Genomic DNA, 22,579 nt, shown 5'->3' with positions numbered 1-22,579 from the left:
AGTCGAGGGGAAGAACGTCTCATGAAAACGATGGCGAATAAATAGAATCAGGGTGGATGCCGCTCAGCACTGGGAATCCGAGGACCTGGGAATTCCCAATTGTGTGACCTTGGGCAAGTCACTCATCATTCATTCGATCGTATTTATCGAGCGCTTACTCTGTGCGGGACGCCGAACCGAGCGCTTCGCTCATCATTCATTCGGTCGTATATTTTGAGCGCTTACTGTGTGCAGGGCACCGCACCGAGCGCTTAACTTCTCTGTACCTCGTTTCTGTTCTGCCTCCTACACGGTCTGCGAGCCCCGTACGGGACAGGGACTCTGTCCAGACCACCTCGTATCTACCCCGGCGCTCAGAACGGCGTTTGACGTATAGTAAGCGCTTAACAACAAATCCCTTAAAAGAGGTGCTTAGGACGGTGCTCTGCGCACAGTATGCGCTCAGGCCATACGATCGATCGAAAGGGTGACCCAGAAGGGAGAGGGAGAAAGAGCTTCCTGAACACGTCCCACTTAGGTCTGACCCCGCCTTGGCGCTTCTTAGTGGGCGACAATTTTTTCTTCTCTTTTCTGGGGGGATGGAGCCGGTTGTGAGGCAACCCACTTCCCCCTCCCAGCTGGTGTGCACGAGATCGCGTCGCATCTGGGCTTGAGGGCCGGGGGCCGGGGAACCAATTAGCGAACGTGTCGCGGGCTGTTCCCTCTGAGCGAACCGCTGCCGTTGACGGTAGTTTTGACAACCCGACATGTGCTGTTTTGCCGCCCTCGGGAAGATGATCGACTTCTAAGGCTCCTCTTCAAGTTAATCGTTCAGCAAGTTTGTTTTGCCAGCGCGTTCTGGTGTTGGGGCTACAGAAGCCCGCGTTTGGAAGCCGGCCCTCAGAAGGGGGCCGTTGCCTTTCTGGGAGCGCGGCCCGTTTGAGGCCCCGGGCCTTTCGGGCTGCAGTTTTTCTCATTGGCGAAATGGGATATTCAGACCCCTTAATGACCTCAGTTCAGTCTCTGAGCGCATTAATGCCTCGAGGAGTTTCTCCAGTTATCAGGGCCGGTGGAATAGTTTCCTCTGCATCTTGTATCTGAGGCTCTTTCTCAGTGAGTGCGTTTTAGAATTTCATCCTGTTTGGATCAAAGGCTTCGTCACCCGGGCAGGAAGGAAGCGACTTGACTCGTGGCCGCTAACGGAGAAAACGGAGACTGGAACAAAGTTTAGAAGGCAGCTGTTCTCCGCTTTAAGGGCCACCAAACTGCTTTCTTGTGTATTTTTACATAATAATAATAATGTTGGTATTTGTTAAGCGCTTACTATGTGAGAGCACTGTTCTAAACACTGGGGGGAGATACAGGGTAATCGGGTTGTCCCACGTGAGGCTCACGGTTAATCCCCATTTTACAGATGAGGTAACTGAGGCCCAGAGAAGTGAAGCGACTCGCCCACAGTCACCCAGCTGACAAGTGGCGGAGCCGGGAGTCGAACCCATGACCTCTGACTCCGAAGCCCGAGGTTTTTCCACTGAGCCACGCTGCTTCCCCTACGTTCCCCCCCCCCCCCCCCCCCCCTTAACTTTGGTTTTTAACATCTATAGCTAAGTTCGTGCCCATTTGCCCGTTTCCTATTTGGCAGTTTGTGTCTGCTTTATTTTGTCTTTTTTTTAATGGTATTTGTTCAGTGCTTACGATGTGCCAGGCCCTCTACTGAGCGCTGGGCTAGATACAAGGTTGGACACGGTCCCTGTCTCACGTGGGGCTCACGGTCTTCATCCCCATTTTACAGCCGAGGGAACTGAGGTCCAGAAAAGCGAAGTGACTTGCCCAAGGTCGTGCAGCGGGCAGGTGGCTCGGCCGGGACCGGAACCCAGATCTTTCCGACTCCCAGGCCCGGGCTCTATCGGATAGGCCACGCTGCTTCTCGTAACTCTCCCAAGCTATTAGGACAGTGCCCGGCACACAGTAAGCGCTCAATAAACACAACTGTTTTAAGCGACTACGGGGGTCCGATGTCCCGGTTGCTCTTTTTGGGTTTTGTGATCCGTCCACAGGTTATGGAATATCTCCCGGGAGGGGACCTCTTCTCGCTCTTGAACCGCTACGACGACCAAATCGATGAAAATATGGTTCAGTTTTACCTAGCCGAACTGGTTTTGGCCATTCACAGCGTTCATCTCATGGGCTTTGTTCACCGGTAAGCAGGTTACTCACGCTCTACCTAGTCATCTCGCCGGCTCGTCTCCGAGTCCTCACCGCCCCCCCCCCCCCCCCCCCCCCCCGGAGCGATAGAACTAAAAAATGAGCTCGTACAAGCCATCCGTTCTGACGCAGCTGATGGAAGTACTTCAAGATGCCCACAAAGGGTGCTAATAAGACCTGGAAGCTTTGTGCGTTCTCTCCCGGGGCCTCGTGCCCCGGTAAGCGCTTTAACGGATGCCGTCGTCTGATTCCCCGACCTGCCGCTCTTTATCTGCCGGGAAGCGGGAGCCCCACGGATTCAAGTTGGACGGAAGAGTCACGATCCCGGAGAAAGAAACCGTTTCGGTTCTTAGAGACTCATATGCCATTCAAGTTCAGTGAATTAGAGGCGTGCCCGTCTCGAAGGAGCAAAATGGCTTCTTCTTCTGGGATCGTGACTCTTCCGTCCAACCTGGATCCGTGGGGCTCGGTATCCGTGGGTATCCGGTAAACCATCCAGAAATGAATTTTGAACTCTACCTGCTTCAAAATTCGTGCTGATATTCCCGAGTCATTCGGAGCTACCCAGACCTCCGAAGGGGACGCTTGACATTGAAGATTTAACCGCAGGGGTTAGCAACGACCTACTGGTTTGGGAAGCGGTATCGATTCCGGCCCCTATTTATTCTATTCTATTTTATTTTTTACAGAGACATCAAACCAGAGAACGTTCTCATTGACCGGACAGGGCACATCAAGCTGGTGGATTTTGGATCAGCTGCCAAGATGACCGTCAATAAAACGGTAATAAAGTAAGATTTACCGTCGGGTTAGATTTGGATCGTTTAAGAAAGGCTAAGGGAGAAAACGCTCCCCCGTTTGCATTTGCCTTAGCCTCTCTTCTCCGTTGTCTGTTTGGGAAGATAGTTTCGTGGAAATACTTCGAAGTATAGATCCCAAATATTTTGTTTTCCAAATAGAAGGGTATCAGTAGAACAGTTTGGAGCCGCAGCGGATCCATAAAGTTCTTGTGAGACTGCGAGCGTCTTGGGGGCGGGGAGCGGGTCTACCGCCTCCGTTACTGCGTGCTCTCCCAAGCGCTTAGTAAGGTGTTCCGCACTCAGTAAATGCGATGGACTGATCGTCGGGGAGAGGATTCGGTTCCTGCGTCCCGTGAAGCCATTTTCAAGCTGATGAGCCGGATTCTTCCCTTGGTGGAAGGGGAAAGAGGGGTTTGGGGGCCGGCTAAGCCTGTAGAGTCCGTCCTTTCTTCTGAGGGAGTGGGACCGGACTTCCCGCCTCCGGTGAAGAGGAGTAGGATCCGTGTCACCTGGTCCCTCATTCGTTCATTCCTTCGATCGTATTTAGCAGCGTGGCTCAGTGGAAAGAGCCCGGGCTTGGGAGTCGGAGGTCATGGGTTCGAATCCCGGCCCTGCCACCTGTCAACCGTGTGACTGTGGGCAAGTCGCTTCACTTCTCTGGGCCTCAGTTACCTCAACTGGAAAACGGGGATTAACCGTGAGCCTCACGTGGGACACCCCGATGACCCCGTATCTCCCCCAGCGCTTAGAACGGTGCTCTGCACCTAGTAAGCGCTTAACAGATACCATATCATTATTATTACTGAGCACTTCATGTGTGCAGAGCACTGCACTAAGCGCTTGGAAAGTTCAGTTCAGCAACGAACGGAGACAATCCCCGCCCGCAACGGGCTCACAGTCTAGAAGGGGGGGAGACGGACATCAGAACAAGTAAACAGGTCCTGCAGCTCTAGGGGAGCAACAGCAGAAAAGCAGGGTGGCCCAGCGGATAGAGCCCCGGGCTGAGAGTCAGAAAAACCTGGGTTCTGATCCGGGCTCCGCCGCTTGTCTGCGGTGTGACCCTGGCTGGGCGAGCCGCCTGACTTTTCCGGGCCTCAGTTCCCTCGTCTGTAAAACGGGGATTAAGACTGTGAGCCCCACGGGGATTGTGTCTACCCCGATTAGCTCGTATCTACCCCGGTGCTCCGTACGGTGCTTGGCACGTAGTAAGCGCTTAACATAGACCATAAAACAGAGAAGAATGGCTAGTGACGGGCCTGTGGACTTTCCGGAGTAAGACGACGGGGGTGGGCTTCTGGCGGTTACCCTGGAAAGGCTGTGACCACACCCCTTTCATTCGGTCGTATTTATCGAGCGCTTACTGTGTGCAGAGCACTGCACTAAGCGCTTGGGCGAGTGCGATAGGACAACGGACGCATTCCGGCCCACGCCGAGCTCACAGTCCAGAGGGGGAGGCGGATATTAATATAAATAGATGCCAGATATATACAGATATGTGCTGAGGGGATGGGAGGGAGGATGAACGAAGCCGCAGGTAGAGGTGGAGCAGAAAGGAGGAGAAGAGGAGGGCTCAGTCAGGGAAGCCCTACTGAGAGCTCACCTCCTCCAGGAGGCCTTCCCTGACTGAGCTACCCCTTTTCCCTCTGCTCCCTCTCTGCTCCCCCTCCGCCCTCTGCTCCTCCCCCCCTTCCCCTCCCCTCAGCCGAGCCCCCTTTCCCTCTGCTCCTCCCCCTCTCCCTTCCCCTCCCCTCGGCGCTCTGCTCATCTGTCGATATTTTTACTACCCCGTTTATTTTGTTAATGAGGTGTCCATCCCCTTGATTCGATTTATCGCGATTAAGTCGTCTCGCTTTTGTCCATCCGTCTCCCCCGATTGGACCGTGAGCCCGTCGACGGGCAGGGATGGTCTCTCTCTGCGGCCGAAGTGTCCGTTCCGAGCGCTTAGCCCGGTGCTCTGCACATAGTGAGCGCTCAGTAGATACGACTGAATGAACGGAAGACTTCCAACCCCTTCAGCGAGAGAAGGCAGGGCACAGGAAGGTCAATCTGTCCGGTCGTTGACCAGAATCCTCTGCTCTGGCTTGGCGAAAGTGGGGTGGCTGCCGAGAGGAGGCCAGAACTTTGTATGAGTCTTGAGTGGATCCCTGGACAACTGGGAGAAGCCTCCCAGACGCAACGGGGAGAATCTCGCAGAGGTCATGAGCTCGAATCCCGGCTCTGCCACTTAGCCGTGTGACTCTGGGCAAGTCGCTTCACTTCCCTGGGCCTCAGTGACCTCATCTGTAAAATGGGGATTAAGACCGAGAGCCCCACGTGGGACAACCTGATTCCCCTGTGTCTACCCCGGCGCTTAGGGCAGCGCTCTGCACGTAGTAAGCGCTTAACGAACGCCAACGTTATTATTATTATTATTACCTCTCAGCTTTTTGAAATGGCCTTTTCCCATTTTGGTACTTTTTTTTTTAACTGTTATTTGTTAAGCACTACGTACCAGGCACCGTTCTGAGCTCTGGGGTCGATACGAGCTGATCGGGTTGGACACGGTCCCACGTGGGGCTCACCGTCTTCATCCCCACCTTCCGGGCGAGGAAACCGAGGCCCAGAGAAGTGAAGTGACTTGCCGAAGGTCGCCCAGCAGACAGGTGGAGCGGCTGGGATTAGAACCCGGGTCCTTCTAACTGCCAGGCCTGTGCTCTAGCCACTAGGCCACACTGCTTCTCTCTGGTACCTATATGTTCTTGGACAAGTGCGGTCCTCAGGGAACTAGGTCAGAGGAATGGTGAGAGGAAGACCAAGACGACTGCAGGGTATTTCACATGGGTTCGAATCCCGGCTCTGCCACTCGTCAGCTGTGTGACCGTGGGCAAGTCACTTCACTTCTCTGGGCCTCAGTGACCTCATCTGGAAAATGGGGATTAACCGTGAGCCTCGAGTGGGACGACCCGATGACCCTGTATCTCCCCCAGTGCTTAGAACAGTGCTCGGCACATAGTAAGCGCTTAACAAATTCCAGCATTATTATTCACAAAACCGAAGCGTCTTTAGGATGCCAAGAGATTTCTCTGTTTGTTTTCTTTTTTTTTTTTTTTTTTTTGGTACAGAGCTTACTTGGTTTCTTCCGATTAGTCCCGGTGAATTTTTTTTAAGGGTATTTTGTTATTAAGCGCCTACTGTGTGTCCAACACCGTTTTAAGCGCTGGGTTAGGTACAGGTTAATTAGGGCGGACACAGTCCCTCTCCCGTGTGGGGCTTACAGTCCGAGGAGGATGGAGAACAGGTATTTAGTTAATAAACGCCATTGACTGATTGATTGTGGTAGGTATCGAGTGCTTAAAATGTTCCAGGCACTGTACAGGACGCTGAGGGCGATCCACCGTGAGCCGGTTCAGCACGGTCCCCGTCTCACTTGGGGCTCGCGGTGCTAAGTAGGAGTGAGAACGGGTATTTCCTAATAACGCGAATTAGTGTTATTCTCACTCGCTTCACTCGTCTGACACCAACCTACTCACCGTACTTCAGTGTCATCTGTTTCGGCCCCGTCCTCTCACTCACCTCCCGCCTCCGGCCCGGAACTCCCTCCCGCCTTCGTATCCGTCGGACAGTCGCGCTCCCCTCCTTCAAAGCCTTCTTTAGAGCCTACGACCTCTCAGATTCCCTGTCTGAGCCCTGACTTCTCCCTCTCCCTTCTGCGTCACCGTGCTGCACCGGAGAAGCGGCACTGGGTAGTGGAGAGGGCGCAGGCCTGGGAGTCGGAAGGTCCTGGGTTCTCGTCCCGGCTCTGCCGCTTGTCTTGGGCAGGTCCCTTCGCGTCTCTGTGCCGCAGTCGCCTCGTCCGTAAGATGGGGATCTTATAACGTGAACCCCCAAGAGGGACAGGGACCGTGTCCAACCCGATTTGCTCGTGTCCACCCCGGGGCCTCAGCCCGGTGCCTGGCACGTAGCGAGTGCTGAACAAAAACCATAATTATCGTCGTTACTGTTATCGCCCCTGCACTTCGATTGGCGCCTTTTATTCAACTGAGGTCCGTAACTATAATTTATTTTCATACGTCTCCCCCTCTAGACTGCATGCTCCTTGCAGGCGAGGATCGTATCTGCCAACTCCGTCGCGTCGTACTCTCGCGAGCGTTGAGTAGGGTGCTCCGCTCACAGTAAGCGTTCAATAAATACAGTCGACCGACGCGTGAGCGTCTTAAAAAAAAATGTACAGACCGGATCCGGCTAACAGGGTAATAAGCGGGGTAGGCTCTGTGAGTCTTTTGTAAGAGTCCTTCCACCACCCCGACCCAGAAAAGGGGCTTTCTGGGGAAACGGATTTCTCTGGCTTCCCGGCTTTTTTTTACCTTTTCAGGATTTAGCTTTTTCTCTCCCGCTTGCCCGGTGCCGCCGTCAGAAGAAATGGGGTCGCCCGCACGGAGGCTGACGCGTCCAAGTTGGTGGACCTGGACCGTGTCCAGGCCGATCGGCTTGGATCTACCCCAGCGCTTAGTACAGTGCCCGACAGGTAGTAAGCGCTTAACGGATTCCATAAAAAAAACGAGAAAAGAAGTCCATCTCGTGGCCCTGGGCAAAGCCCCGTGGCCCGAGGTGTCAAAGCTCAATCGAGCGGGGGCCTTTGAGCGTCTACCGGGTGCAGGACAAGGTACTAGACGCTTGGGAGAGGATACTCTGACGGAGTCGGTAGGCCCGTTCTCCCCCAAGAGTGAGCTTACGGTCTAGACGGGGAGATAGGGAGGTAGATGTCAGTCGGTGGTATTTATCGAGCGCTTACCGCGTGCAGAGCACTGTACTAAGTGGTTGGGAGAGTCCGATAGAACGGAGTCGGTAGACACGTTCCCCGCCCGCGACGGGCTGACGGTCTAGAGGGAGAGGGGTGCCGGATGACCCGTGATCTGGAGAGATCTTTGTCAACGGAGCCGTGACGATCGCGGGGTGGTTTCTCAGTCCCACAACCGGAGGGAATGGGATTTTTCCACGTGGCCACGGGACCCTTCTCTGCGAGACGTAGTTATTCATTCATATTAATGCCCTTCTCTCCCGCTACACTGTAAGCTCACTGTGGGCAGGGAATGTGTCCGTACCGTTATTCCATCTGCTCCCAAGAGCTCAGGACAGTGCTCGGCACACGGTGAGCCCTCGATAAATATGAGTGACCGAAACCCGCAGCTCGTCGATCCGCTCACGTCCGTGGTTTAGCCTCATCTTCGAACCGCTTAGAGAAGCAGCGTGGCTCAGTGGCGAGACCCCGGGCTTGGGAATCAGAGGACGTGGGTTCTGATCCCGGCTCCGCCACTTGTCAGCTGCGTGACCTTGGGGAAGCCACTCAACTTCTCTGTGCCTCAGTTATCTGGAAAAATGGGGATGGAGACTGTGAGCCCCACGTGGGACAACCCGATCACCCTGTGTCTCCCCCAGCGCTTAGAACAGTGCTCGGCACGTAGTAAGCGCTTAACGAATGCCATCATCCTCATCATTATTATTATTGAACCGAAGGGCGGCTCTCCCATCCCGAGGGGATGGGAAAGCAGGAGGAGGAAGAAAATAGCCATGGGTTCAGTGAGGATTTCAAGGAATTCAGTACAGCCAAGCGATCGGTCGATCCATCCTATTTATTGAGCGTTTCCTTATTTTTGTATGGTTTAAGTGCTTATCGTGTGCCAGGCGCTGGACTAAGCACTGGGGAAGATACCAGCTAATCCCACTGGACGCAGTCCCTGTCCCATATGGGGCTCACCGTCTTAATCCCCATTTTACAGATAAGGTAATTAAAGCCAAAAGAAGGGAAGCGACTCGCCCGAGGTCACTCAGAAGACGAGTGGCGGAGGGGGATTATAGAACACAGGTCCTTCTAACTCCCAGGCCCTCGCTCTGGCCTCTAGGCCACGATGGTTCAGCGTGGCTTAGTGGAAAGAGCCTGGGCCTGGGAGTCAGAGGTCATGGGTTCGACGCCCGGCTCTGCCGCTTGTCAGCTGGGTGACTGGGGGGGGAGTCACTTCACCTCTCTGGGCCTCAGTTACCTCATCTGTAAAATGGGGATTTAACTGCGAGCCTCACGTGGGACGACCCGATGACCCCGTATCTCCCCCAGCGCTTAGAACAGTGCTCGGCACGTAGTAAGCGCTTAACAAATACCAGCATTATTATTATTATTATTATGATAGGGGAAGCAGCGTGGCTCAGTGGAAAGAGCCCGGGCTCGGAGTCAGAGGTCATGAGTTCGACGCCCGGCTCTGCCACTTGTCAGCTGTGGGACTGTGGGCGAGTCACTTCACTTCTCTGTACCTCAGTGACCTCATCTGTCAAATGGGAATTAACCGCGAGCCTCACGTGGGACGGCCCGATGACCCCGTATCTCCCCCGGCGCTTGGAACAGTGCTCGGCACGTAGTAAGCGCTTTACGAACACCAACATTATTAGGATTTTGCATCCATATCTGTAATTAGTTTCTTCATAAGTATGTTCGTCTCCCCTCTGGACTGTAAGCTCATCGTGGGCAGGGAACGTGTCTGTTTCTTGTCCTGTCGAACTCTCCCAAGCGCTCGAGCGCTAGATGAATACGATCGGACGATCATCCAGTTTCGTCTCGGGGAAGGTTAATAATAACAATAATAATAATGTTGGCATCTGTTGAGCGCTCACTATGTGCCGAGCACCGTTCTAAGCGCCGGGGTAGACACAGGGGAATCAGGTCGTCCCACGTGGGGCTCACGGTCTTCATCCCCATTTTACAGATGAGGTCACTGAGGCACCGAGAAGTTAAGGGACTCGCCCAGAGTCACACAGCTGACGAGTGGCCGGGCGGGGATTCGAACCCATGACCTCCGACTCCGAAGCCCGTGCTCTTTCCACTGAGCCACGCCGCTGGTGGACAGCCCGTGAACATCCGTCATCTCACCCAACCGGGTGAAAGATGGGGCCGAAAAAGGAGCGGTTTCTCCGTCCCGGCGGGTGACCGGCCATTTTTGCTTCTGTGCTCCCAGGTGAACGCCAGGCTGCCGATTGGGACCCCCGACTACATGGCCCCCGAAGTGCTCACGGTGATGAACGGGGATGGCAAGGGGACCCACGGCCCAGAATGCGATTGGTGGTCCTTGGGCGTTATTGCCTACGAGATGATTTATGGGAAATCCCCATTCACCGAGGGAACCTCTGCGAAGACTTTTAATAACATCGCGAACTTCCAGGTAAAGAGACGGCGAGTGGGATGGAGAAATGCCGTTTTCAGAGCGCTCGCCGGGCGAGGCGAGGAGAGATTGTTCTCCGACGGTGGTGGAGGTGTTCCATGTGGACGGAGGAAATTATTTTCGTCCTTGGAGGGTGACCCACCGTGGCCAGCCTTCGCTGGAGGTATCCTTGCGGATGCTTTCAGATTGAGCCTTTCCCGGGCACGTCCTTGCCGAGATTTTCCATTCCGTAGTAATAGCGGTAGGCCGTCTGTGGAGAAGAGGATGGCTTTGGTCCACTGAAAGACGACTGGCGGAAAAACTTTCATTCAAGGCTATCTACGTGAAATTCGTGTATGTTGACGTGTGTCTCCTCCTCCGGACTGTAAACTCATCGCGGGCGGGGGACGTGTCAACCGACTCTATTATAGCGTACTCTCCCGAGCGCTTAGTACGGTGCTCTGCCCACAGTGAGCCCTCGGTAAACGCGACTGTCGTACCGTGTTGTCCCAGGCGCTTAATGCACTGCTTTTCGCCCGGTGAGCACTGGTGCTCTTCACCCAGTAAGCGCTCCGTAGAAACCATCGACGGTGACGTTGGCGATGAAGCGGAAGTATTAACCTAGTTCAGATTCGTGGCGAGAAGCAGCAGTCACCCAGAAAAATAAATATGTACTTGTCTTTAAATACAGAGGTTTCTGAAGTTTCCAGATGGCCCCAAAGTCAGCGGCGAATTTCTTGATCTAATTCAGAGTCTGTTGTGTGGACAGAAAGAGAGGCTAAATTATGAGGGTCTTTGCTGCCATCCGTTTTTCTCCAAAATCGATTGGAACAACCTTCGTAACTGTAAGTATATTAGCGTTTATTAAATGCGGGCCTCGGGCATGATGAAGCGTAACGGCCTTCCCCGGCCGAGCCCTCATCTCCTCTTCTGCCACCTCCTTCTGCGCCGCCCTTGAACTTGGATTTGCTCTCTTCATTCACCCCTCCCTCAGCCCCACGGCATTTACGTCCACATCCGGAATAAATTTATTCATTCAATAGTATTTATTGAGCGCTTACTATGAGCAGAGCGAGGTACTGAGCGCTTGGAATGGACAGTTCGGCAACGGAGAGAGACGGTCCCTGCCCAGTCGCGGGCTTACAGTCTGATCCGATCGGGGGAGACAGATGTACAAAAGCGAGACAACGTGATCAACGGAAATAGAACGAAGGGGATGGACACCTCATTAACAAAAGAAATAGGGTGATAAAAATCTATACGAATGAGCAGAGTGCTGAGGGGAGGGGAAAGGAGGGGGGAGGAGCAGAGGGAAAGGGGGGAAAAGGGGCTTAGATGAGGGGGGGGGGAGGGGGAGGGAGCAGAGGGAAAAGGGGACGTTCAGACCGGGAAGGCCTCTCGGAGGAGGTGAGCTCTCAGTAGGGCTCTGAAGAGGGGAAGAGAGTCGGTTTGGCGGAGGCGAGGAGGGAGGGCGTCGCAGGGCCGCGGGAGGACGCGGCCCGGGGGTCGACGGCGGGACGGGCGAGAACGGGGGACGGCGAGGAGGCGGGCGGCGGAGGAGGAGCGGGGCGTGCGGGGCGGGCGGCGGAAAGAGAGGAGGGAGGAGAGGCAGGACGGGGCGAGGTGACGGAGAGCCTCGAAGCCTAGAGTGAGAAGTTTCTGTTTGGTGTGGAGGTCGATAGGCGACCGCTGGAGGTTTTTAAGGAGGGGAGTGACAGGCCCAGAGCGTTTCATAAATACATATACATTTATACTTACGTCCGACTCTCCCTCTAGACTGTGAGCTTGTGGCAGGCAGGGAACGTGTCCACCGACTCCGATATATCTTACTCTCCCAAATGTACAGTGTTCGGTAAATACGACGGATTGAGGGTAAAAGTAGATTTTCAGGGAGCGGCTATCAGAGCCATCACCTGCCAGGTGCGGTACGCGGCTTGAATTTTCTCCCCCCGGGGGAGGTGATGATGATAACTGTGAGGCGTTTGGTAAGCACTTACTATGCGCCAGGCACTGTACTAAGCACCCGGGTGGATACAAGCAAATCAGGTTGGACACGGTCCCTGCCCCAACGTGGGGCTCTCGGTCTACGGCCCCGTTTTACAGATGAGGGACAGAGAAGTGAAGTGGCTTGCCCAAGGTTCCGGAGCAGACAAGCGGCGGAGCAGGGATTAGAACCCAGGTCCTTCTGAACTCGAGGCCCGGGTTCTATCCAGTAGGCAACGCTGCCTCTGGCCGAAAACGTCTACGATTCGTTCATTCGTTCAGTCGTAGTCATCGAGCACTCTCTGGGTACGGAGCGCTGTACTGAGCGCTCGAAATGTACAGTTCGGCAACAGATAGAGACGGTCCCCGCCCGACAACGGGCTCACAGTCTAAGAGGGGGAGACGGACGGCGGACAAGACAAGTAGGCGTCGATGCCATCAAAAGAGACCGACGGGATCATAGATGTATTCATTCATTCAATAGTATTTATTGAGCGCTTACTATGTGCAGAGCACTGTGCTAAGTGCTTGGAATGGACAATTGGGCAACAGATAGAGACGATCCCTGCTACACGTCATTAATGAAATCGAGTAATAGATAATATTATGTACGAAAATAAACAAGCAATGAAGTGTGAGGTCTGACCAGATAGGGAGTTGAAATGGTGATTTATCCGATGACCGGCTTTATTCAGCAGTATTTACTGAGCGCTTACTACGTGCAGAGCACCGTACTAAGCGCTTGGAACGGACAGTTCGGCAACAGATAGAGACCGTCCCTGCCCGGTGACGGGCTCGCAGTCAGATCGACGTGCCTTCCGATGACGGGTAACCGCCAAATGCACAGGAGTACCCTCTGCACGGCGCCGATAAGATAGGATTACAAAACCCAACCGGCAAGATCCTTTACTTCTTAAATCGAAACAGCAGGCGATAAGGGGTCCGGATGACTATTTCCGGGGTCTCCTCGGGTCAAAACAAGATTAAGAGGCAGCTCAAACTGACCCTCCTTCTAGCCTTAAATCGCTAACCTGCGAGGCTTTATCGACCAGTAGTTGGGCACGTTTTCATCGGACAGGTGGAGACGGAAGGTGGGCCGCCGTGAAACTCGGTTTTCATTCATTCATTCATTCGATCGTATTTACGGAGGGCTTACTGCGTGCGGAGCGCTGGACCGAGCACTTGGGAGAGTTCGGTCTTAACAGTGAACAGACACATTCCCTGCCCACGACGAGCTTACAGTCCAGGGGAGGAGGCGAAGATTAATAGAAATGAAGAAGTGGCAGATATGGGCATAAGTGGTGTGGGGCTGACGGGGTGGGGAATGAATTATTATTATTATTATTATTATTATTATTGTGGTGTCTGTTAAGCGCTTCCTCCGTGCAGAGCACTGTCCCAAGCGCTGGGGGAGATACAGGGTCGTCGGGTTGTCCCCCGTGGGGCTCACAGTTTTTTAATCCCCAGTTTTACAGACGAGGTAACTGAGGCACAGAGAAGTGAAGTGACTCGCCCAAGGTCACACGGCAGACAAGCGCCGGAGCCGGGATTAGGACCCACGACCTCTGACTCCCAAGCCCGGGCTCTTTCCAATGAATGAAGGGAGCGAGTCCGGGCGACGCGGAAGGGAGAGGGAGAAGAGGAAAGGAGGTCTCCGTTTTGGACTTGCACACCTAGCACTTGTCAGCTGTGTGACCGTGGGCGAGTCACTTCACTTCTCTGGGCCTCAGTTCCCTCGTCTGGAAAATGGGGATTAACCGTGAGCCTCACGAGGGACGACCCGATGACCCCGTATCTACCCCGGCGCTTAGAACGGTGCTCGGCACATGGAAAGCGCTTAACAAATACAAACAAATACCAACGTCATCATTAGACCGTAGACCTCTTGAGCCTGGCAGTGGCCACCCACCATCTTCCCCTCAAGAGAGAAGCAGCAGGGCCTAGTCACGTTGGTATCTGTTAAGCGCTCACTATGTGCAGAGCACCGTTCTAAGCGCTGGGGGAGATACAGGGCGATCAGGTCGTCCCACCTGATAGGTGGTTGCCTGTCGACCTCCGCTCCAAACGAAAACTCCTCACTCTAGGCTTCGAGGCTCTCCGTCGCCTCGCCCCTTCCTACCTCTCCTCCCGTCTCTCTTTCCGCCGTCCCCCGGTCTCGCCCTTCCCGCCGTCGACCCCCGGGCCGCGTCCTCCCGCGGTCCCGGGCCGCCCTCCCTCCTCGCCTCCGCCGGACCGGTTCCCTTCCCCTCTTCGAAACCCTACTTGAGACTCACCTCCTCCGAGAGGCCTTCCCGGACCGAGCTCCTCTTCTCCCTCTACTCCCTCTGCCGCCCCCCCTTCACCTCTCCGCGGCCGAACCCCCTTTTTCCCCTTTTCCCTCCGCTCCTCCACCTCTGCCTTCCCATCCCCGCGGCACCGTACCCGTCCGCTCGACCGTATGTGTTTTCGTCGCCCTATTTATTTTGTCAATGAATCGTGCGTCGCCTCGATTCTATTTAGTCGCCATCGGTTCTTACGAGACGTTCTTCCCCTCGACTCTACGTATCGCCATCGTTCTCGTCCGTCCGTCTCCCCCGATCGGACCGTGAGCCCGTCGGACGGCGGGGACCGTCTCTATCCGTTGCCGACTTGTTCATCCCAAGCGCTTAGTACGGTGCTGTGCACATAGTAAGCGCTCAGTAACTACTATTGAATGAATGAATGAATGAACCTGAGGCTCACGGTTAATCCGCATTTTTCCAGATGAGGTCACTGAGGCCCAGAGAAGTGAAGCGACTCGCCCACAGCGGCCCAGCTGCCGAGCGGCGGAGCCGGGATTCGGACCCATGACCTCCGACTCCCAAGCCCGGGCTCTGGCCGCTCTTTCCGCTGAGCCGCGCTGCTCCTCTGCGTGGCTAGCGGAAAGGACCGGGGCCCGGGAGTCAGAAGGACCGGGGATCGAATCTTGCATCCGCCGCTTTTGCGCGGCGTGACCTTGGGTAAGTCACTTGTCTGGGCCTCAGTTACCTCATCTATAAAGTGGGGGTTAAGACGGGGAGCCCCATGTGGGAAGGGGACCGTGTCCAACCTGATTATCGTGTAACTCGGCACTCAGAGGGCCTGGCACGGGGTGAACACTTAACGTATATACAGAAAAAGAAAACAAAAGCAACTTAGGCTGTGAGCGCTCTCTGCGACAGGGACCGAGTCTGACCTGATCATCTCGTATTTATCAAGCGCTCAGTACGGCGCCCGGCACCTGATAGGCGCAGGAGGAGAGCAGCTCGGCCTAGTGGCTGGTGCCCGGGCCTAGGAGTCGGAAGGACCTGGATTCTAATCTTGTCTGCTGCGTGACCTTGGGCAAGCCACTTCAGCGTGGCTCAGTGGAAAGAGCCCGGGCTTGGGAGTCAGAGGTCATGAGTTCGACTCCCGGCTCTGCCGCTCGTCAGCCGTGGGACCGTGGGCGAGTCGCTTCACTTCTCTGGGCCTCAGTCCCCTCATCTGGAAAATGGGGATTAAAAGTGTGTGGGACCCACGGGGGACGACCTGATGCCCCCGTATCTCCCCCAGCGCTTAGAACAGTGCTCTGCGCGTAGTAAGCGCTTAACAAATACCAACATGATTATTATTATTATTATTATTCTAATCTCGTCTGCTGCGTGACCTCGGGCAAGCCACTTCACTTCTCTGGGCCTCATTCATCTCGCCTGGAAGATGGGGATTAAGACTGGGATCCCCGTGTGGTGTCCAACCCGGTTACTCCGGATCCACCCCCAGTGCTTAGCACAGTGCCCGGCACATGGTAAGCACTTAAACACCACAGTTACTGTCGTGTTATTCAGTCGTATTTATTGAGGGCTTGATATATGCAGAGCACCGTACTAAGCGCTTGGGAGAGTAGAAGCAGCGTGGCGTAGCGGATGGAGCCCGGGCCTGGGAGTCAGAAGGACCTGGATTCTAATCTTGTCTGCTGCGTGACCTCGGGCGAGTCGCTTCACTTCTCTGGGCTTCGGTTCCCTCCCCGGGAAAATGGAGATTAAGACCGTGAGCCCCTCCGTGGGACGGGAACTGCGTCCAACCTTCGATTCAATTCATTCGGTCGTATATATCGCGCGCTTACCGTGTGCAGAGCACTGCGCCGAGCGCTTGGCGATTATCTTGTCTCTACCCCGGTGCTTAGAACGGTTCCTGGCGCACCGTAAGCGCCATCGAGAAAGAAAGAAAAAAATGTCAGGGTTCTAGGTTTTTTGATTTCCGGGCAGTTTCATTTCTGCTCGTTTCGCGCCCCACGAGAGATGTGCAAGAAATCTGGGAGGAAAGTTGGGGAGGGGGACACTGGAGGGACCTCGGGAAGGAGAAGGGAGAAGGCCCCGACCCCCCCCCACTGGACCTAGTGGAAAGAGCCTCGTACGCTTTTTTAGGTTTCCCTGCAAGGGCTTTAAAAACCTTTCATATTTCTAGATGAAGTTTAGCTTGAAAAACAGTTGAGAAGCAGCACGGCCTAGTGAATGATGATAATAATAATAATAATAATAAAAATGGCATTTGTCAAGTGCTCACGTGCCAGGCGCAGGGCTAAACGCTGGGGTGGATACAAGCAAATCGAGGTGAACACGGTCCTTGTCCCACGCGGGGCTCCCAGTCTCGATCCCCATTTTCCAGGTGAGGTCCCCGAGGCCCAGAGAAGTGAGGCGACTTGCCCAAGGTCACAGAGCGGACGAGCGCCACTGCCCCCGTTGCCGTTGTCCTCGTCCGTCCGTCTCCCCCGATTAGACCGTAAGCCCGTCAGAGGGCAGGGACCGTCTCTGTCTGGTACCGACTTGTCCATTCCAAGCGCTTAGTCCAGTGCTCTGCACAGAGTCGGCGCTCAGTATAAACACCACTGAGTGAATGAGCGGCGGAGCCGGGATTAGAACCCACGACTCTCTGTCTCCCGGGCCCGGGCTCCAGCCACCACGCCGTGCTGCTTCTCAACGGGCCTGGAAGTCGGAGGACCTGGGTTCCGATCCCGACTCGGCCACCTGTCCGCCGCGTGACCCCGGGTGGGTCACTTGACTTCTCTGTATAGAGAAGCAGCGTGGCTCGGTGGAAAGAGTCTGGGCTTCGGAGTCAGAGGTCATGAGTTCGAATTCCGGCTCTGCCCCTTGTCAGCTGGGTGACTGTGGGCGAGTCACTTAACTTCTCTGGGCCTCTGTTCCCTCATCTGGAAAATGGGGATTAAAAGTGTGTGAGCCCCACGTGGGACAACCCGATGACCCCGTACCTCCCCCGGCGCTTGGAACAGTGCTCGGCACCTAGTAAGCGCTTAACAGATACCGACATATATATATATATATATATATATCTATCTGTGCCCGTTACCCCACCTGTCGAATGAGGATTAAGTCTTCCTCCCTCTGACTTAGTCCGAGAGCCCCCCGTGGGCCGGGGACTGGGTCCGACCCGATCTTACGTCTACTCCGAGACTTAGCTCGGTGCCCGGCGCGTAGCGCTTAAAAGCCCCATTTCAAAAAAAAATAAATTCGAGAGAAGCTGGGCCCCGGCCCGGTCTCCGGCCTCAGACCCCCGAGGAAGCGAGAGTGAAGGGCGGGAAAGCGAATCTGGCGGGGAGCCCGGAGGGCCCCCTCCTCCTCACTTGCTCCGTCTTTATTAAGACGGAGAGGGCGGGTTACTGGAGGCCGAGGAAATTTCCGTCGGTTCACCCGGCGCTTCGGCGTAGCGTTCCTTTTACCCTCCGAAAAGCCCCGAGAGAATAGAAGAATTTAACCGGGAGAATTTGCACGGATTAGGGGAGGAAGATTGAATGGCGGCGGGTGGGATTTCTTCCTAGTCCCGTCCGTGGGACGACCGGGGCGATGACCGTTCTCTCTGGGGGCTGGAAGTCCTTCTTCTAGACGGGAGGCTCGCGACGGGCAGGGGAGGCGTCCGCTCGTCCGGCTGTTTCGGGCTCTCCCAAGTGCTCAGTGCAGTGTTCAGCACTCGATAAATAGAGAAGCGGCGTGGCTCAGTGGAAAGAGCCCGGGCTTGGGAGTCACGGGTCAAGGGTTCGAATCCCGGCTCTGCCACTCGTCAGCTGGGTGACCGTGGGCGAGTCACTTCACTTCTCTGGGCCTCAGTCCCCTCATCTGGAAAACGGGGACTAACTGTGAGCCTCACGTGGGACGACCTGATGACCCTGTATCTCCCCCAGCCCCGGGAAACCAACGTTATTATTATTACCGACATTGCTACTGTTCTCGTTATTACCACGGATTGATTGATGGGTGCCCTTAGGTCTCGGGCCTGGATGGAAAGGGTTGCCTGGGTAACTGCAAGGGCGAGGGATGAGGGGGGAAGGGTTTTACAGCGGGAGGAGAGGAGGAGGATGGATGGCGATGAGTCAGTCTAGGTCAGGCTACCTCTGTAGGGCGGTGGTAGGATTTCTTAAGTTCTTACTGTGTGCAGAGCACTGGACTAAGCGCTGGGAAAGAGTAATAATAATGTTGGTATTTGTTAAGCGCTTACTAGGTGCAGAGCACCGTTCTAAGCGCTGGGGGAGATACGGGGTCATCGGGGCGTCCCACGTGAGGCTCACGGTCAATCCCCATTTGACAGATGAGGGAACTGAGGCCCAGAGAAGTGAAGCGACTGGCCCACGGTCACACAGCTGCCAAGTGGCAGAGCTGGGATTCGAACCCACGAACTCCGATTCCCAAGCCCGGGCTCTTTCCGCTGAGCCACGCTGCTTCTTTGAACACACGGTTGGTGACTAGACAGGTGTTGGACTCATTCGGGGCTTCGGAGAAAACCAAGAAGCCCCTCCATCGATCGAGCAGTAGTACTTACTGAGTGCTGATAATCCCTTTCTCTCTTCGGGGCTAGGGAATCCTAAAATGTATTTCTAGGCCCCAGGCATTAAGTCGAGAAGCAGCGTGGCGGAGGGGACGGAGCCCGGGCCTGGGAGTCAGAAGGTCACGGGTTCTGATCCCGCCTCCGCCCCTCGTCTGCTCTGCGACCTCAGGCAAGTCATTCGCTTCTCGGTGCCTCAGCGACCTCATCTGTAAGACGGGGATTGAGACTGTGGGCCCCACGTGGGTCGGGGACCGCGTCTGACCCGATCTGCTTGTACGATAGTGATAATGATGTTGGTATTCGTTAAGCGCTTCCTATGTGCGGAGCACCGTTCTCAGCGCTGGGGTGGATACGGGGTCATCAGGTTGTCCCCCGTGAGGCTCACGGTCTTCATCCCCATTTGACGGATGAGGCGACCGAGGCCCAGAGAAGTGAAGCGACTCGCCCACGGTCGCACAGCTGCCAGGTGGCGGAGCCGGGATTCGAACCCACGAGCTCCGTACTCCCGGGCCCACGCTCTTTCCGCTGAGGCACGCTGCTTAATAATAATCGTGGTATTCGTTAAGCGCTTACTCTGTGTCAAGCACTGTTCGAAGCCTTTTAGTAGATACAAGCTAATCAGTTTGGACCCAGTCCCTATCTTAAAGTCTTAATCCCCATTTTCCAGATGAGGGAACTGAGGCCCAGTGAAGTAATAATGATAATGATAACGTTGTTATTGGTTAAGCGCTTACTACGTGCCGAGCACCGTTCTGAGCGCTGGGGCAGGTGCAGGGTCATCGGGTCGTCCCACGTGAGGCTCACGGTTAATCCCCGTTTCCAGATGAGGTAACTGAGGCCCGGAGAAGTGAAGCGACTCGCCCATGGTCACCCAGCAGACGAGTGGCGGAGCCGGGATTAGAACCCGTGGCCTCTGACTCCCGAGCCCGACCTCTCGTCGCCGCGCCGGGCCGTTTCCCATCCCGTCGCTTAGTACGGCGCCTGGCACGTAGTAAGTGCTTAACAGATACCGTAATTATTAAGTAGGACAAATCGGGGTTCTTTGGCCAGGTGTTGCGGTTCTTGAGGTGCCCCCGTTAGGCCCGTTTTTGGTCGGGCGTTAGAGGGACGGAGGAGGGAGAGGGGGAGACAACCGAGATCATTAGGCGGACGGGGTGAGGGAGGGCGGTCAACCTCTTCCCCCTTCACCTCCCCTCAGCTGAGCCCCCTTTCCCTCTGCTCCTCCCCTCAGCACTCTGCTCATTCGTATAGATTTTTATTCCCCTATTTCTTCCGTTAATGAGGCGTCCATCCCCTCGATCCGATTTATCGCGATTAAGTCGTCTTGTTTTTGTCCGTCCGTCTCCCCCGATGAGACCGTGAGCCCGTCACCGTCTCTCTCTGTTGCCGAATTGTCCGCTCCAAGCGCTTAATACGGTGCTCTGCGCGTAGTAAGCGCTCAGTGACTACTATGGAACGAATGAATGAATGAAGATTGAAAATAGCAAGCCTATTCCCTCGGAGAAGTGAAGAGCCTGGGAGCCAGAAGGACCTGGGTTTTAATCCCGACGCTGCCACTTGTCTGCTCTGTGACCTTGAGCAAGTCATTTCACTTCTGTGCCTCGGTTACCTCGTCTGTAAAAATGAGAATGAGGAATGTGAGCTTCCCTTGGGACGGGGACTGTGTCCAACCTTAATACGGCGCTCGGTATAGTTCTTAGCACATAATAAGCGCTTAACCAACACCATTAAAAAAAAAACCAACAACCAAAAAAACAAGAAGGTAAATGAAGTTTACAAGATGATGAAGGCAGGGGATAGGGAGTAGTAAGGAGAACGGTGATATTTGTTAAGCGCTTACTACGTGCCAAGCTCCGTACTAAGCCCTAGCAGGCTGAATATCCTAGGAAGTCCCAGAAGAGTCTGGATCAATTTTGGGGGCGAGAGATCCATAACGGCTCCCCGGCAGGAAAGTTAGAGATGCTAGACGATACTTTCCTAGCCGGGATGATGGATGTTCAGGAAAGCAAGTCACGGTGTTCCCTTAAAAAGAATAATGATAATAATTATGGTATTTGTTAAGCGCTTACTATGCGCCAAGCACTGTTCTAAGCGCTGGGATAGATCCAGGTAATCAGGTTGTCCCACGTGGGGCTCTCAGTCTTAATCCCCCTTTTCCAGATGAGGGAACCGAGGCACGGAGAAGTGAAGCGACTCGCCCGAGGTCACGCAGCGGACAGGGGGCAGAGGCGGGATTAGAACCCACGTCCTCTGACTCCCAAGCCCGGGCTCTTTCCACTAGGCTATGCTGCTTCTCCTGCTTTTAAGCATTTAGTTAAGCTGGAAGGTTCATTAGTGTGATCCGGTATGGCTTCCTCTGACCGTAAGCTTCTTGTGGGCAGGGAATGATAGTAATGACGGTTTTGGTATTTATTAAGCACTCACTGTGTGCCACGGACTGTGCTAAGCACCCCGGGGTGGATACAAGCGAACGGAGTTGGACCCAGTCCCTGTCCCTTGTGGGGCTCACAGTCTCCATCCCCATTTTATAGATGAGATAACTGAGGCCCAGAGAAGTGAAGTGACTTGCTCAAGTGGCGGAGCGGCGACTGGAATCTTGCGTCTACCAACTCTGTCATATCGTGCTCTCCCGGGTGCTTAGTACAGTGGTCTGCATATAGTGAGCGCTCAATAAATGCTACCGAATTGAATTAAACACTTGATAAAGCCAATCGATTCACTGACCGGTCGCTCAGCTTTTTTTTTTTTTAAATGGCGTTTGTTGAATGCTTACCATGTACCAGCCACTGGACTAAGCGCTGGGGTAGATTCAAGATGATGATAATGACGACGGTATTCGTTAAGCGCCTACTACGTGCCGAGCACCGTTCTAAGCAATGAGGTAGATATGAAGTAACCAGGTTGTCCCCCATGGGGCTCACGGTCTTCATCCCCGTTTTATGGATGAGGTAACTGAGGCACAAAGAAGGTAAGTGACTGGCCCAAGGTCACACAGCTGACAGGTAGACCGGAAGCCCGTCAAAGGGCAGGGACCGTCTCTAACCGTTGCCGATTTGTCCATTCCAAGCGCTTAGTAGGGTGCTCTGCACAGAGTAAGCGCTCAGTAAATACAATTGAATGAAAGTAAAGAACCGGGATTAGAACCCACAGCCTCTGAGCCTCAAGCCCGGGCTCTTTCCACTGAGCCACGCTGCTTCCGTTGACTGGAAGATACAGGTCCGAACGGTGGGACCCGGTTCTTGTCCCACGTGGGGCTCCCGGTCAGAAGAGGAAGGGGGAACGGCCCCACTTTGTTAGAGGAGGAAACCGAGGCACTGACAGATCAAGTGACCCATCTTAGGCACTTGGTAGATCCGGGATTAGAAACCGGGTCCCTTTCATTCATTCAGCAATTCATTCAGTCGTATTTACTGAGCCCCTACTGTGTGCCGAACACGGTGCCGAGTGTCTGGAAAGTACGACTCAGCAACAGATAGAGATAATCCCTACCCACGACGGGCTCACGGTCTAGAACGGAGGAGATAGGCGTCAAAATAAATGAACGGGCATCGATCGCATCGATATGAATAAATGGAATTATAGATATATAGCCATCGTTGATATAAATAAAATGATAAATATTACATGTATCCATTCAGT

The 22,579-nt window shown here is 54.5% G+C and overlaps 1 protein-coding gene across 7 annotated transcripts in view; it reads left to right on the top strand.

The window, feature by feature from the left end:
* CIT (citron rho-interacting serine/threonine kinase) overlaps positions 1–22,579 on the top strand; it is a 165,091-nt gene that overhangs the window by 15,316 nt on the left and 127,196 nt on the right. For all 7 annotated transcript variants that reach the window (XM_029051857.2, XM_029051843.2, XM_029051851.2 and 4 more), the window contains exons 5-8: positions 2,037–2,179; positions 2,874–2,967; positions 9,965–10,168; positions 10,839–10,992. In XM_029051857.2, the coding sequence (XP_028907690.1) occupies positions 2,037–2,179; positions 2,874–2,967; positions 9,965–10,168; positions 10,839–10,992 (595 nt within the window). The remainder of the gene's footprint in view (positions 1–2,036; positions 2,180–2,873; positions 2,968–9,964; positions 10,169–10,838; positions 10,993–22,579) is intronic.

This window comes from Ornithorhynchus anatinus, chromosome 2 (genome assembly GCF_004115215.2).
Source record: "Ornithorhynchus anatinus isolate Pmale09 chromosome 2, mOrnAna1.pri.v4, whole genome shotgun sequence".
Classification (NCBI taxonomy): domain Eukaryota; kingdom Metazoa; phylum Chordata; class Mammalia; order Monotremata; family Ornithorhynchidae; genus Ornithorhynchus; species Ornithorhynchus anatinus.
The sequence above is the reverse complement of the archived record's forward strand: the minus strand, read 5'-3'. Positions and strand labels throughout refer to the sequence as shown.